Source organism: Natrix helvetica (assembly GCF_964273705.1).
Source record: "Natrix helvetica genome assembly, chromosome: 4".
In the NCBI taxonomy this organism is placed as follows: domain Eukaryota; kingdom Metazoa; phylum Chordata; class Lepidosauria; order Squamata; family Natricidae; genus Natrix; species Natrix helvetica.
The window spans coordinates 171091444-171107328 of record NC_138550.1 but is presented as its reverse complement, the minus strand read 5'-3'; the positions used below and the strand labels follow the sequence as shown (position 1 = coordinate 171107328).

Genomic DNA, 15885 nt, shown 5'->3' with positions numbered 1-15885 from the left:
AAACTTCTTTTTTTAAGTTTTTTATTTTATATACAATTATAGGAACACGTTCGCATAGTTATTATTCTTTTTTACATTCGTCGTCCTTATGCATTTGTCGTTCCATTTTCAGGGTTATAACAAGCCATTTGGGTTGCTTCGTTTACCATCCCTCGTCCCTTTTGATCCCACCTTCTTTTCCCTTTCTTTTCTCCCTCCCTCCTTTCCCTCCTTTCTTCCTTCCTCTCTCCTTTCCCTTCTTTCTTCCCTTACCTCTCCCCTACTCTTCTCTTCCTCTTCCCCTTCCTTCCCTCTCTCCTTCTCTCCTTCTCTCTTCCATCTTCCTCTCCTCACCTCTCTCTTCCTTCCCTCCTCTTCCTCTCCTCTCCTCTCATCCTCTCTTCCTTTCTTTTTCTATTGGTGTAGGTGTCTCTTCCAGCTCTTAATTTTTATTTTCGTGGGGTGGTATTTCCGCAGACCCAAACATAGTTAAATATCATTATTGTTCCCTTCCCTTCTCAAATCTATCCTGATTATGTTTTTTTCCCTATTTGTATTTTACTTTTGAATATATTCTTATATATTATTATTTTCTTCCCTATTTTCCGCCCTCTCTCTCCCCCCCTTTTCTACTTGCTGGCGTATCGTCTGGGTTCCATATTTTCCCCTGACTTCCTTTTCTGTCTGTCTTTCTCAAACCATTCATAAAATCTTCCCCATGTCTTGAAGTACACCGATTCCGCTTTATCCTTTATTTTCAAAGTCAAAAGCACCCACAAATTCCCAAGGCAACTTCTGTTCCACTGGTTAATTGTCCTCACTGCCAGGACTCCTCAGTTCTAGGTTGCTTCTCTCCTTGATTAGTTTCCACCCATTGCTTCTTGTTCTTCCCTCAGGTGCCTTGGAGAATAGCTTGACTCCCTCTTCTTTGGGGCAACCTCTGAGATATTGGAACACTGCTATCATGTCTCCCCTAGTCCTTCTTTTCATTAAACTAGACACACCCAGTTCCTGCAACCGTTCTTCATATGTTTTAGTCTCCAGTCCCCTAATCATCTTTGTTGCTCTTCTCTGCACTCTTTCTAGAGTCTCCATGTCTTTTCTACATTGTGGCGACCAGAACTGAATGCAGTATTCCAAATGTGGCCTTACCAAGGCATTATAAAGTGGCATTAACCCTTCACGTGATTTTGATTCTCTCCCTCTGTTGATGCATCCCTAGGAGTGCGTGGACTTTTTTGGGCAACTCCGTCAGGCATATCGGTGATTCCTCCCAGTGTCGTCTTGTCTTTTCCCACAGATCTACCAGCTGCCCGATTGGCGCCTGGTCTTCCTGGTGAAGAATTTCCCCATGGGTCAGCGGGTGCTGGTGGACAGCTCCTTTGGGCAGCCTGCCAGCCAGGGGGAGACCAAGAAGGAGGAGGTCATGCGCCAGACGGAGATGCCCCTGGTCAAGGAAGTCCTGCTGGTGGCCCTGGGGAATCGCCAAAGCCGGCCGTACCTCTTGGTGAGTGTTGAGGGGTCACCTGCACCGAGGGATCCCGGCAGCAGACAGGACCAAGTGAGGTTTCGCTTCTCCTATAGAAAGCCAAATTAAAGATACCATATTTTTTGGTGTATAAGACGCACCCCCCCCCCCCCCCCGCAAAGAGGGTGAAAATTTGGGTGCGTCTTATACACTGAATGTAGCCCCACCCTCCCCCACCCTTTGGCCTCCGCCTCCCAGCAATTTGCAGCAAACAGGGAAAATGGGGCTTGCGGAGGCTGCAATAGGCTCTGGCAATCCCTGAAACAGCTGATGATCGGAGGCGCTTAAACTGAAAGTGAAACTTGCTGTTGGCTCCACAAATTGCTGGGAGGCAGAGGCAGATTTTTTTTTCTTGTGCTAATCAAGCTGTTTGCTGTTAGAAGGTAAGACAATAACTGTAAATGCCTGTAGAATGCTCAAATTATTAGACTTATTTTTTAAAGAGTGCTTTATTATTGTTCTAGACAGCTTAAGAAAATGAAGAAGCTTTTTAAAATAAAGGCTTGATCTGAAGAGGCCCAGTGCTATTGCATCTTCTTTTAAATAGCAGAGAGTAATTTATACTTCCAGAAAGCCACATCAGTTTTAACAGCCTCTGTACAAGTACAGTCTGAAATGTAACACTACGAACAGTGTATATTGTCTGTACTCTTTGCTGTTTGTTGCAAGGAGGCAAATTGCTGGGAGGCAGAGGCAGATTTTTTCCCCTTGTTTTCCTCCCCAAAAGCTAGGTGTGTCTTATACTTCGGAGCGTCTTATACTCGGAAAAATATGGTAGGTGCCAAAGATCCGGCAGCCCCTTCCATGACAGAGTGGTTCTCTCAAAAGAATGTGCACCTTGGCGGAGAGAAGGAGATAAACCTTGGAGCAGCTCAGAGGAGGGGGAGGTCACCAAAACATTTCAGACAGGATGTCCACCTCCTCCAGGTCATTCTTGGACTTTCTTGGGGGTTTTTCCCCCTTGAAGACGTTTCACTTCTCATCCCAGAAGCTTCTTCCGTTCCGAGCGACTGAAGAAGTTCTTCTGGAGAACAGAAGAAGCTTCTGGGATGAGAAGAGAAACCTTTTCAAGGAGAAAGAGACCAAGGAAGTCCAGCAATTGCCTTTTGGAAAAGCATCTTTGGGACATCTTAGATCTTAGGAGATCAGAGAAGTCATAACGTCTGATTACACAGAAATTAAACTTGTTTTGTTTCAAGGATCCCGTTATGGCACCAACTGGCATTTAAAGCTTGTCTAAGCTCTATTTTTCTTTTAAATCTAAGGAGGCTTTTAGAAAGGGAAACTGGGGAGGCTCCTCCTGTAAAGAGCCAGTGGAGAAGGATCCGGGATCTGTGGGGATCCCTTCCTTTGCGCTTGGCTTTCTTCCCCCCCCCCCCCCCAACAGATTGCTCACTGGGGAACTTATTCGCTTTATTTAAGATCTTTATTTCTATCCACTTTTATTGTTTTATCTATCAGATTTTACTTGCCACCCATCTCACGGTTCACGCTGACTCTGAGTAGTCACCTTTATGTTAATTCAAGGAAGCAAATATGCCTACAGCTCCTTCATCCCCCTATTTTCCCCATAAGAGTCCTTTGGGCTGAGAGAGAGAGAGAGAGACTGGCCCAAAGCCACCCAGAGGACTTTCACGCCTAAGGCAGGAGGACTAGAACTCACTGTCTCCTGGGGATTGGCCCAAAGTGGCTTTTGTGCTTATGACAGAACTAGAACTCACTGTCTCCTGGTTTTTAGCCTTCACCACTGGACCAAGCTGGCTATCCCTGCAACTGGGTTCTCTTGGGAAGGGAACCGAGGGAGGGAGGCTGAGAGCTCATGCGGTTGGGTCAGCAGAGCTGCGCCTTGGGAGCCCCCGGGATGGAGCGCCTCTCACCTGGCGTCCGGTTTCTCCTGCCAGGTCCACGTGGAGCAAGAGCTGCTCATCTACGAGGCCTTCAACCACGACTCCCAGCTGGGCCAGACGAACCTCAAAGTGCGCTTCAAAAAGGTAGCCACCTTCGCACCTGTGACCTTCCCACCTCAGCAAGCCCCCCCCTCCCTGGGCCTCTCAGTGTTACCTTACCAGGGGAGGGGCAGATTCTTTCTTTCTTTCTCTCTCTCTCTCTCTCCATCCTTTCCTTCCCTCCCTCCCTCCCTCTTTCTTTCACTCTCTCTCTCTCCTTCCTTTCCTTCCCTCCCTCCCTCTTTCTTTCTTTCTTTCTTTCTTTCTTTCTTTCGCTCTCTCTCTTCCTTTCCTTCCCTTCCTCCCTCCCTCTTTCTTTCTTTCGCTCTCTCTCTCCTTCCTTTCCTTCCTTTCTTTCCTTCCTCCCTCCCTCCCGCCCTCTTTCTTTCTTTCTTTCGCTCTCTCTCTCCTTCCTTTCCTTCCCTCCCTCCCTCTTTCCTTCCTTCCTTCCTTCCTTCCTCCCTCCTTCCCTCCCTCCCTCCCTCCTTCCCTCCCTCCCTCCCTTCCTTCCTTCCTTCCTTTTCACCTCCTCTCTTGCTTCTCCTCCAACCAGGTTCCCCACAATATCAACTTCCGGGAAAAGAAATCCCGGCCGTCCAAAAAGAAGTCCGAGAGCGCAGGGGGCGAGGAAGCGGGAGCCCCCCGAGGACGGGTCGCTCGCTTCCGCTACTTTGAAGACATCTACGGCTATTCGGGGGTAGGGGAAGAATTCCGGAGGGGCAGGGGGGGGGGGCAGAGGGACAGGCCAGGAGGGATATCTGATCAAAGTGTTGGGGGTCTCCTGGTGGAGACGGTCAGGGAAGAGCCGCTTTTGGGCATCTGATGAATAGGATCCCAAAATCTGGGGTTGGGGGGTGGGGCTTTATGTACAGATCCGAAGGAGTCGAGAAGGCCAGTGGGGAACCAAAATTCCTTGCACCAGAAGCCTCTGTGTTCCTTCTCAGGTGTTCATTTGTGGGCCTTCGCCCCATTGGCTGCTGGTGACATCTCGGGGAGCCCTGCGCTTGCACCCCATGACCATAGATGGCCCCATTGAGTCCTTTGCCCCCTTCCACAACGTCAACTGCCCCAAGGGCTTCCTCTACTTCAACCGGCAGGTAAGCCTCGCGCCCAGGGTTAGAGCGAGGAAGGTCCCCCTGGTTAGAACGCCTGCCCTGCTGCGATCCTTAGAGCTGACCCACAACCTTGGTCGAGCAGGGGGTCTCCAAACCCGGTGACTTTAAGACTTGCGGGCTTCAACTTCATCGCGGCTGGCTGAGGAATTCTGGGAACCGAAGTCCACCAGTCTTAAAAGTTGCCAAGTTTGGATCCCCCGGTAGTAGAGGGAGGTCTAACTGTGTCCTGCCCTGCAGGGGGAGCTGCGCATCAGCGTCTTGCCTGCCTATCTTTCTTACGACGCGCCGTGGCCTGTCCGGAAGATCCCTCTGCGTTGCACCGCCCACTACGTAGCGTATCACGTGGAGTCCAAGGTAGGGCTGGGTGCTCTGGGTAATGCTAAAGTGGCTTGGAAATTGATTTGCCCCAGGAACACAAGGCAGCCTAGTTTCCTTCCCTCCCGCTTCCTTCCTGCATTTGTCGTCACACAGCTTCAGATTACGCCCTTAAAGGCTTCTTCAGTATCAAAAGACGTTCGTCGCTCTTGAGTGACCGCTGCATTCAGGTTGTGGATTTCTGGATCCTCAGCTTGCATAACGGCTGGCTTTGTGGTTTCCCTCCCTCCTTTCGCGCCACATATTCCGGTCTCTCCCCTGAGGCTGGAACGAACTCCTCCCTCCGCCCTAGGTGTACGCCGTCTCCACCAGCATCAACAACACTTGCAACCGTATCCCCCACATGACGGGAGAGGAGAAGGAGTTCGAGACCATTGAGCGAGGTGGGTGTGCTGGGGGACGAACAGGCGACGTACGCCACCCAGGGGCCTTCCTGGAGGAAGCTCTGCCCGAGCAGAGGGTGACCCCTGAAGCACTCCTCCCGTGGTCCTGCCCAGGGGAGGGTCTTTGGGGCCAGGGGCAGGGAAGGAGCTTTTGTCCAAGGGTCCCCGAGATGGGAAGAGGGGTGGGGGATGGGCCCTTAAGTGAGGCAGGAATGGCTGGACTTCAATCCAGGGACTTTCTGGGCTGTATATTAATAACAGAATAACAGAGCACCTCTTCCGCCTCCTCCCTCCTCTGCCCCTTGATGGTGTTCCCTAGCAGGGTAATGAAATGTCTGCAAGAAAACCACCAAACTGAGAGAACACCAAGGACCCCACAGTCTTCCTCCTCCTCTTCCTCCTCTTCCTCCCCCCCCCCTCTTCCTGCTCCCCGACCCCTCACATCCCACTCCCTTCTAGCACCGATGACGTTCCCTAGATGGGTCATGAAATGTCTGCAAGAAAACCTCCAAGCTCAGAGAACACCAAGGACCCCACAGTTCTCCTCCTCCTCCTCCTCCTCCTCCTCCTCCTCCTCCTCCTCCTCCTCCTCCTCCTCCTCTCCATATACCCCACTCCCTTCTTGCACTGATGTTGTTCCCTAGTTGGGTCATGAAAGAAAACCTCCAAGCTCAGAGAGAGCCTCATTCCAACCCTGAGCTACCTTTCCGCCCCTTGATTGGCACTCACTCTGGTGCTCCGTCTCCCCCCCACCCCCCGCCTCTCTCTTGAAGTGGGGCCAACGCTGGACCGCCCTCTTTCTTCTCTTCTGCAGACGACCGCTACATGCACTCCCTGCAGGAAGCCTTTTCTATTCAGCTGATCTCTCCGGTCAGCTGGGAGACCATCCCCAACACCAGGTGAGAAGAAGGGAGACGGGGGCCCTTGGGGGTTAAACTGTGGGAGGCTTTCACGGGGAGGGGGGCGCATTTCATTGGCATAGCCCCGAAGGTGGGATCGGGCTGTTGTCCCATCTGATCCAGTGCCCTCCCATCCTTTTTTTGGGGGGGGGGAGGGGTTCGTGGAGATCAGAGTCTCATGGTCAAGTAATAACTCCATAGCAAGCAAGCTCCTCAATGCAATATAACTGACTTAACAGCTGCAGCGATTCACTTAGCGACTGTGGCAAGAAAGGGAGCAAAACGTGCTTAACAAATGCCTCGCTCAGCAAAACAGACATTTGGGACTCCGTTGTGGTGGTGAAAGCCCCCCTCCCACCCCCATCCCACCCTCTCTTCCCCCTCCTCTGCTCTGCAGGATCGACCTAGAGGAGTGGGAGCATGTGACCTGCATGAAGACAGTCGCTCTGAAGAGCGAGGAAACGGTCTCCGGCCTCAAGGGCTACATTGCCGTCGGGACTTGCCTGATGCAGGGAGAAGAAGTCACCTGCAGGGGACGGGTGAGACAGACAGACAGACAGACAGACAGACAACACCCACCCACCCACCCCCGTGAAGCTTTTCCCTGCCCCTGTTGCAACTCCCAATTCCCAATGCGTGCGAGTCCCACACGTTCCAGAGGTTCGGCCACTGAATGACGGACTTTGCAGAGGGGAACCAGGGAGCAAGGGATCAGAAAGGGCCGGGATGGTGAACCTAGGGGAGGCGTGCCAGAGGTGGAACACAGAGCCCTGTCTGTGAATACGAGCACCCTTGCCAGCTGCTCTTCGGGGCTCCGTCATCTGCATGCGTGCCCGACAGCCGGTCTTTGCTGCTTCTCCTCCCGTTAATCGCCCCCTTTCATTTCCCGACACTGGCAATAATGTGGAGGGCATTTCAGAGCATTATGTGCACAAGAAGAAGTGCCTGGAGGTAATTTAGACTTCAATACTACTCAGCTTTGTAACTGACCGATGCTACCAGCTCTCAAATAACAGGCCTTCCCGTGGCACAACCTCCACTTTCTCCACTGAGTGCTGAAAAGATTGATCTAGGGCAGGGGTGTTGGACACCCCTGATCTAGGGTCTCCTGTTGGAACAGGGGTTGGACTAGAAGACCTCGGGGGTCTTCTGATTCTCCCCCATTGTCCCTCTTGGTGCAGATCCTGATCATGGACATCATTGAGGTGGTTCCTGAGCCGGGCCAGCCCCTCACCAAGAACAAGTTCAAGGTGCTGTACGAGAAGGAGCAGAAGGGGCCGGTGACTGCCCTCTGCCACTGCAACGGCTACCTGGTGTCGGCCATCGGCCAGAAGGTGAGTCTCTCAGGGACCCCGGAAGGGCCAGGGGCCAGGCGGCTCCTCCTTCTCTTCTTCCCAGCTGGGGCATGGTGCTCTCCCCGCTTGGTGGCTTCCCTGCAGACGTTTCGTTACTTGACTAAGTATCCTCATCAGTGCTGGAAGAGAAGGGTTTTTTTTTTAACCTAATTGGGTTAAGAAAACCACCAAGCTCAGAGAGCACCAATGACCCCACAGTCCTCCTGCTCCTCCTCCCCCCCTCTACATACCCCCCCCTTCCTTCCTTCCTTCCTTCCAGCACTGATGCTGTTCCCTAGCTGGGTCATGAAATGTCTGCAAGAAAAGGACAAAGCTCAGAGAACACCAAGGACCCCACAGTCCTCCTCCCCTCTCCTCCTCTCCACAAACCCCTCCTTTCTACCCCTCCTCCTCTTCTCCTTCCTCCTCCTCTTCCTCCTTCTTCCTCTCCTCCCTCCTCTTCCTTTCTGCACACCCCACTCCCTCTAGCACAGATGATGTTACCTAGTTGGGTCATGAAACGTCTGCAAGCAAAGCTCCAAGGAGCCCTGGTACTTTGGGGATTGGGGTGACAAATGAATTACGGGAGGGGTGGGGCTGTGACGGAGGTTGGTGGTTGCTCATGCCGATACGGGGGTGGGGGTGGGGGGGATGAAGGTGAAGGTGGGGCTGCAAGCAGACCAGAGAGATAGGATTGAGTATTTTTTTTGTATCCAGTTTCTATTGTGTACAAGCATTGTAAAATCGACTCACAGCCACAATTGAGCCCCAAAGTTTCCATGGATAAGCAAGGAAGTTGTTAAGTGAGGTTTCCCTCATTTTACGACCTTTCTAGCCAAAGACGTTAAGCGAATCATCACAGTTGTTAAGTTAGTCACACAATTGTTAAGTGAATCTTCCCCGTCTTCACAAGTCCCTTTTTTTCAGTGCTGTTCTAATATTGGACACTAAACGACCGTTGTAAGTCAAGGATTCCCTGTATTGTAAACCATCCAGAGTCACTTGATGGTAAAATGGGCAGCCGATAAATGTAATCCTAAATAAGAACAGGAGGTGAGCCCATTCCGTGTGGGAGGCGGAGACCCCACTGGGGCCATAAGGGAAGAGCCGGCTTTTGCTCCAGATGTTGACTCTGGGGGCCAAGGATTGGGGAACAGGTGGCTGGGGAGAGGGGGGTGAATTCTAGAGAGCCAGGGTCTGACCGAGGCTTCCCCAGCAGCACGAACCCCAAGTCCTCGTCCCGATAAACCCCTTTTATTTAACTGACAGTGAATTCCTCCCCAGCAAAGTCTTTCCTCTCCCACAGTCTTTCAAGAAAAGTTCACAATTACCGACCTTTAGCAGGCTTGGAGAGCGGCCAGGCCGATATCTTTCAGACACCGCAATATTTGGCAAGAATGCAGGAATGGACTAATGGCCTCCTGCAAACTCCACTCCCGTCGCTCCCCTTTTATTTCTCTGGGAGGGACCGTTCATCGTCCCCCTGTGGCCCTACTCCCAAGTCGCCCCCTGTTCTTTAGCTGTTCCCTTCCTCTGGCAGCTCTGTGCATGCACACACTGGGAACAGGCTCCAACTGTTCTTCTGCCCCACTGATCTCCGACTCCAAAGGCAGCTGATAACTGTCAGACGGCCTTGGCCCCCTCTCTGCCTCCGATGCAGAGCCCTCGTCAGAGCCTTCCCCAGACTCCAGGACTGGCCCATCTTCCTCCCCAACCTCCTCACTGTCCGAATCTGCTGGCAGGTCCACTGGCCGCTGGTGGGCCACAACAGAAGGCTGACCTGTCCACCCTCCTGCTTGTCCCCCGGTGCAGATTTTCCTCTGGAGCCTGAAGGACAATGACCTGACCGGCATGGCCTTCATCGACACCCAGCTCTACATCCACCAGATGATCAGCGTCAAGAACTTCATCCTGGCCGCTGACGTCATGAAGAGCATCTCGCTGCTGCGCTACCAGGAGGAGAGCAAGACCCTCTCGCTCGTCAGCCGGGTGGGGACCCCAAGCAGGGTGGGGAGGGCTGCATACGCACATACACACACACACACACACAACCTTCCTCCAGGCCACCTCCTGGGCCTCCGCTGACCTCCCCGCTTCTCTCTCTCTCTCTCTTGCCCGCAGGATGCCAAGCCCCTGGAGGTCTACAGCGTGGACTTCATGGTGGATAACGCTCAGCTGGGGTTCCTTGGTGCGTCCTGGGGGGTGGGGGGACTTGGGAAAGGGTGGGGGTGGCTGAGGCTGGGGGGCGGGGTTCACTGTGCACCCCAATGCTGGACAATGCATATTGGGGTGGCAGGGAATGAAGAAAGGGCTTTGAAGCAGGGACTGATCTGTAAAGAATGACTGGATTCACCAGGGAGCCCTGTGTGATCCCAGGAAGATAACACGTACTCTTATTTTTAGGAGTGTAAGACGCTCCGAAGTATAAGACACCCTTAGCTTTTAAGGAGGAAAACAAGAAAAAAAAACCTGTCTCCTTGCAGCAAATAGCAAACAGCCTCTGTCAGTTTCAGTTTCGCCTGATTAGCACAAGGGGAAAAAAATCTGCCTCCCAGCAATTTGCCTCCTTGCAACAAACAGTGAACAGCCTGGTTCAGTTTCAATTTCAGCACAGCCTGATTAGCACAAGCAGCTGATTGTGGGTTGGATGGCCCTCCCTAAGATCATCTGTTTCAGGCTGCAGGAATTGGCCTTGCCTATTGCCGCCTCCAGGCACCCCATTTTCAGCCTCCACGCGCCCCGTTTTCTGCCCATTTCGGGCAATCCCTGCAGCCTGGGACAGCTGATGGTCAGGAGGCAGCTGCTTGTGCTAATCAAACTGTACTGAAACTGAAACAGGCTGTTTACTGTTTGCTGCAAGGAGGCAAATGGCTGAGAGGCAGAGACGAAAGGGTTGGGGGCCGGTGAGTGGGCGGGACTACATTTGGTGTATAAGACACACCCAAATTTTCACACTCTTTTAAGGGGGGGGATGCATCTTATACTCCAAAAAATATGGTTGTCCTCGACTTATAACGGTTCATTTAGTGACCATTCAGAGTTACGACAGCACTGAAAAAAAGTGACTTTTCTTTTGCAGTGTCCGACAGGGACCGGAACCTCCTGGTTTATATGTACCTGCCTGAAGGTGAGAAGAAGCAGAGGGATTAAAGAACGTATCTTCCCTCTGACTCTGGGGGAAGAGAGACGGGCTGAGACCCACCTCTTTCTCTGGGGAGATTTGGATCCAGTTTCACTTGTGTCTTGCCCCAAAGGATCTTTTTGCAAAAGCACAGCTGGATTTTTTTCCCCCTTGAAAACTTCTTGCTCTTCGTCCAAGAAGCTGCTTCAGTTCTAACTGACTGGTGGAGAATGGAAGGATTTATATTCTTGGCGGTCATTTGGGTTGAGGAGAATATAAGGAAGAAAGAATACAAACTTTTTCGTTCCCCACCAGTCAGAACTGAAGAAGCTTCTTGGATGAGAAGTGAAACGTTTTCAAAGAAAATGTTTTTTGGAAAAAGCACCTTTGGGTCACTTGATGGTAAAATGGGCAGCCGATAAATGGAATATACTAAATAAGAACAGTAGGTGAGCCCAGCCCATGGCACCAGTTCACAATATTAAACAATGAAGTCCCCAGCCTGACCCTCAGGCTTCTTACCTACTGTATTTTCCAGAGTATAAGATGCACCAAGATTTTGAAGAGGTCAATTAAAACCCAAAAAGTTTTTGCATTCTGCAGGCCTCCCATGCCTTATTTTTTATGAAAAAACAGGGCATGCAGAGGCCTGCAAAGTGCTCCTGGGGGCTGGGGGGGGGCAAAAAGGAGCAAAAAAACGGCCCATTTTTCGGGAAAACAGACCTGGTTTTTGCCAAAAACGGGGCATGCATAGTCTTTAGGAGGCGTGTAGAGTGCTCCTGGGGGGTGGGGGGGGGGAAGCGAGCAAAAAGGAGCCTGTTTTTTGCTTGTTTTTTCCCTCCTCAGCCCCAGGAGGACTTTGCAGTCCTCCCAAAGCCTCTGCACGTCCATTTTTGTGAAGGGTGGGGTGGTTTCAGGTGGCCAAAAATGGTGTATTCCATGTATAAGGCACACCCAGATTTTCACCCTCTCTTTTTTTTGGGGGGGGGGGGGGAAGGTGCGTCTTATACTCTAAAAATACGGTAGATCATATAAAAGATTTCTCTTTGTTGTGGGAACCGTCTGCCTCCTTCCGCACACCTGTTGACCTGACCTTGAAGAGTTTCCAGAGTCTCCCAAGCTCCCCTTTAACTGCAGAAGTTTCATTTCTCCAAATTAACCCCTTTTGTACTCAACATTTAACACCCTTTACTCTAATGACAAGTTGAAAGTAGCTGCCCAGGTTTCACGCTTGGCACCTCCTGGTTCCCGCCCTCCCAGCAGCCCCCCCGGGGCCTTTTGCTTCCTCTGCAGCGAAGGAGAGCTTTGGCGGGATGCGGCTCCTCCGCCGAGCGGACTTCCACGTGGGCGCCCACGTCAACGCTTTCTGGAGGACGCCGTGCCGGGGAGCCCTGGAAGGGCTGGCTAAGAAGACCAACGCCTGGGAGAACAAGCACATCACCTGGTTTGGTGAGCGATGGGTGGGGTGGGGGCAGGGGATCCTGGAAGACCCAGGATTGGGTGCTTTTCTCCTCCCATTCACACAACCTTCCTGTGTTAGCACGGGGGAATCTTGCATGTTTGGGAGCGCTGGCCCTCTTTTGTTAGTTCTGTTGAAGGTCTCCAGATTAGAATATCTGGGGTTTTCTTGCAGACGTTTCATTACCCAAGTACCATATTATTCAGAGTATAAGACGCATTGGAGTATAAGACGCACCAAGGTTTTGAAGAGGCAAATTTAAAAAGAAGTAGGTAGGTAGATAGAGGAGTAGAGAGTGAGAGAAAGAGAAATACAGTAGGTAGGTAGGGAGAGAGAGAGAGTAGGTAGGTAGGGAGATGTTTCCAGGTGTATTTATCCATGTGCTGGAGAAGGAAATCGCTGACAATCTGCAGCACCTAAGACTTTGTTTTTGCTGGCACAGCACTTGATCAATCTAATTCTCATCAATCAGTTAAAGAGCTTTCCAAAAAGGAAAAAAAAGTTTTTGCACTCTGCAAACCTCCCAAAAACGGCCTGGGTTTTGCAAAAATGGGTCTGTTTTTTTCAAATAAAAGACATGGATAGCCTTGGGTGGGGGGGCTTATAGAGTGCTGCTGGGGACTGGGGGAGGGGCAAAAAAGGCCTGTTTTTCGCTCATTTCTGCCCTCCCCAGCCCCCAGGAACACCCTGCAAGGCTCCTAAAGGCTCTGCATGGTCATTTTTGTGAGGAGGGGTGGAGTTTTGGGAGGCCAAAAATGCTGTATTCAGTGTATAAGGCACACCCAGATTCTCAGCCTCTTTTTTTAGGGAAAAAGGTGCGTCTTATACTCTGAAAAATATGGTAGGTAGCAGCACCAGTGCTGGAAGGGAGGGGGGCTTGGTGAGAGGAGTGGGGGGGGGAGGAAGACGAGTGGGGGGAGGCCTGTGGGGTCTTTGGTGCTCTCTGAGCCTGGTGCTTTCCTTGTAAACATTTCATTACCCCACTAGGTAACATCAGCATTTGTTGGGTCATGAAGTGCCTGCAAGGAAACCCCCAGACTCAGAGAGCACCAGGGACCCCACAGACCCTCCTGCTGCTCCTCTCTCACAAACCCACTCCTTACTAGCCCTGATGATGGTACCTCGTTGGGTAACGAAACGCCTACAAGGAACCCACCAGGCGGAGAGAGCACCAGGGACCTCCTCATTTCAACCCTAAGCAACAAATATTCTCCTTTCCTGGTATCTGCCTTGATTACGTCCTCGACTTAAGGACTCCGATTTAGGCTGCAGTTTCGGTCATTAAGTCATGGCAATTGTAAAACGGGTCACCAAGGGACCCCACCTGATTTTACCACATTGTTTGCAGTGGTTAAGTGAACGTGGCGGTCACAAGGCCAAGGCTGCTGCTGTTAAGTGAACCCATTGTTAGTTATGGGGGAGGAGGGGGGTTGGGGCAGAAACCAGGAATAAACACCAGTTTCTGGGGAAAACATTGAGAATAGAAAACAATGATGATGAATAGGATAGGATAAGAGAAGATCGGAGAGCATAGGAATAGAATAGGAATAGGATAAAGTAGAATACGAAAGAATATGAAAGAATGGAAAAGAGAATAGAATAGGAATTTAGAATTGAATATGAAAGAATGGAATGGGATAGAATAAGAACAGAACAGAGGAAGAGAAAATAATAGCCACAATAGAAATAGAAATAAGAGAGTCGGGGTCAATTGACTCCTGCAAACGGTTGCTGACGGCGTTGAGGGGGGACGAACATTGGGACTTCAGATTCCAGGTCCCAAGCTCCTTTTGGGATCCGTCGTAACCCCCAAACGGTTGCTAAGCGACCGGCCGTCAATAGAGGCTGACCCGGAGGCTCTTCCTTGCACAGCCACTCTGGACGGAGGCATGGGGCTGCTGCTGCCCATGCAGGAGAAGACCTACCGGAGGCTCCTGATGCTCCAGAACGCCCTGACCTCCATGCTGCCCCACCACGCCGGCCTCAACCCCCGGGCATTCAGGTACTCCCCGGGGCAGAGGGGCGGGGGCCAGGCCCCGAAGGGAGGGGGGGCATCCTTGGATCCCGTCCACTTCCCCTCCCACTCTCCCTCCTCCGCCTAGGATGCTTCACGTGGACCGGCGCATCCTGCAGAACGCCGTCCGTAACATCCTGGACGGGGAGCTGCTCAACCGCTACCTCTACTTGAGCACCATGGAGCGCAGCGAGCTGGCCAAGAAAATCGGCACCACGCCTGACATTGTGAGCTGCAGGGAAAGGAAGGCCCGAGGGAGGGGAGGGACCTTCCACCTCTTGCGTGTCGGAAGAAATGCAGCCAAATCGCTGCAGGGAAACAACACAAGACAACAACCACAAGGAAGATTCTTGAATGGAGAATTCCTCTTCTTCTTCCTCCCTTCTGCAGATCCTGGAAGACCTCCTGGAGATCGATCGGGTGACCGCCCATTTCTAGGGTGGGAGGGATCCTCCCTTTGCTGCAATGGAAGCCGTTGGACGTGCCCCTTTTTCTCCCCCAGTTGCTGCGTTGCCTGTTGTGTTGCCGTTTGTTTTTGTTTTAAAAAAAAAGCTATAAATGAAATATTTGTATAAAATGTTCCGGATTTGTACAGAAACGACTGGTGTGCTGTTTTGTGGGTGAACCAAGTGGTGGAGGAAGCCTGGTTTATACTGCAGGGACATACCAGTTTGTGGCTGGTGGGTGGGGAGGAGTAAGTGGGACCCCCACGCCCCCAGATCTAAATCTGCTCTCGAGGGAGAAAACAATCTCAATTCTGTCCCAAAGGGGCTTTTTTCTCCAAAGAAAACTTTGTTTTTACTTGAAGAGGTTTCGCTACTTGTCCGGGAAGCTTCCCCGCTTCTGACTGAATAGTAGGAATTTATATCTTTTCTATATTCACCCAGAATTAAAGAAGCTTCTGGGATGAGAAGCAAAACCTCTTCAAGGAAAAAAAACAGCTTTGGGAGACAGCCAGTAGTCCATGGGGATGATGGGTTGGCGAAGCTTCCCAGGGATGCCCCAAGACTGGTGAGTGTAGTCAATAACCTCTAAAGCAGAGGTAGCCAACCTTGGCCCCTTTAAGACCTGTGGACTTCAACTCCCAGAGTTCCCCAGTCCGCAACACGTTGCGGACTGGGGAATTCTGGGAGTTGAAGTCCACAGGTCTTAAAGGGGCCAAGGTTGGCCAACTCCACTTACCATATTGCCACACGGAAGGGGACCAAATGAGGAACAGGCTGCCCCTTTTTCCAGAAAGTTCTGCCAGGTGCCAAGAGAAACGCCTGCAAGCGGAGCAAGGAGGCAGCCAGCGCCTGGCACGCTGCCTTTTTTCAACCAGGCGATGGGCTTCCGTCTCTTTTTCCCCCCCAAAGCGGCTGTTGCAATGAAGCCGATTTCTCGAGGGCTTGTCGTTGGACAAGGATGGGGGCAGCTACATCCATGACCCACCAGCCTACCCCCCCCCTCTGTGCAGGGGGGGTCTCGGGGGAGGGGGAGGTTGTGCTTTGGCTCCCATCATTTGTGCAGAAAACATTCTGATGGAACAGAGGCAAAAAGGTTGGAGGGCGTGAGAGGTCTCAGGTGCTCTCTTCAGCTTGGTCGTTTTCTTGCAAACGTTTTATGACCCAACTAGGTAACATCATCAGTGCAGGAAAGGAATGGTGTTTGCAGGGAAGAGGAGGAGGACTGTGGGGTCCTTGCTGCTCTCTGAGCCTGGTGGTTTTCTTGCAGGGGTTTCGTCACCCAAATG

General features: G+C 51.7%; 1 protein-coding gene across 4 annotated transcripts in view; it reads left to right on the top strand.

Moving 5' to 3' along the window:
• CPSF1 (cleavage and polyadenylation specific factor 1) overlaps positions 1-14689 on the top strand; it is a 45775-nt gene extending 31086 nt beyond the window's left edge. For all 4 annotated transcript variants that reach the window (XM_081951942.1, XM_081951941.1, XM_081951939.1 and 1 more), the window contains exons 23-38: positions 1280-1486; positions 3409-3498; positions 4007-4150; positions 4398-4550; positions 4806-4922; positions 5236-5326; positions 6141-6225; positions 6623-6764; positions 7407-7559; positions 9372-9548; positions 9681-9747; positions 10639-10686; positions 11974-12129; positions 14012-14141; positions 14242-14380; positions 14544-14689. In XM_081951942.1, coding sequence (XP_081808068.1) covers positions 1280-1486; positions 3409-3498; positions 4007-4150; positions 4398-4550; positions 4806-4922; positions 5236-5326; positions 6141-6225; positions 6623-6764; positions 7407-7559; positions 9372-9548; positions 9681-9747; positions 10639-10686; positions 11974-12129; positions 14012-14141; positions 14242-14380; positions 14544-14591 — 1947 coding nt within the window. In that variant the 3' untranslated portion in view covers positions 14592-14689. The remainder of the gene's footprint in view (positions 1-1279; positions 1487-3408; positions 3499-4006; positions 4151-4397; positions 4551-4805; positions 4923-5235; positions 5327-6140; positions 6226-6622; positions 6765-7406; positions 7560-9371; positions 9549-9680; positions 9748-10638; positions 10687-11973; positions 12130-14011; positions 14142-14241; positions 14381-14543) is intronic.
• The last annotated feature ends 1196 nt before the right edge of the window (positions 14690-15885 follow it).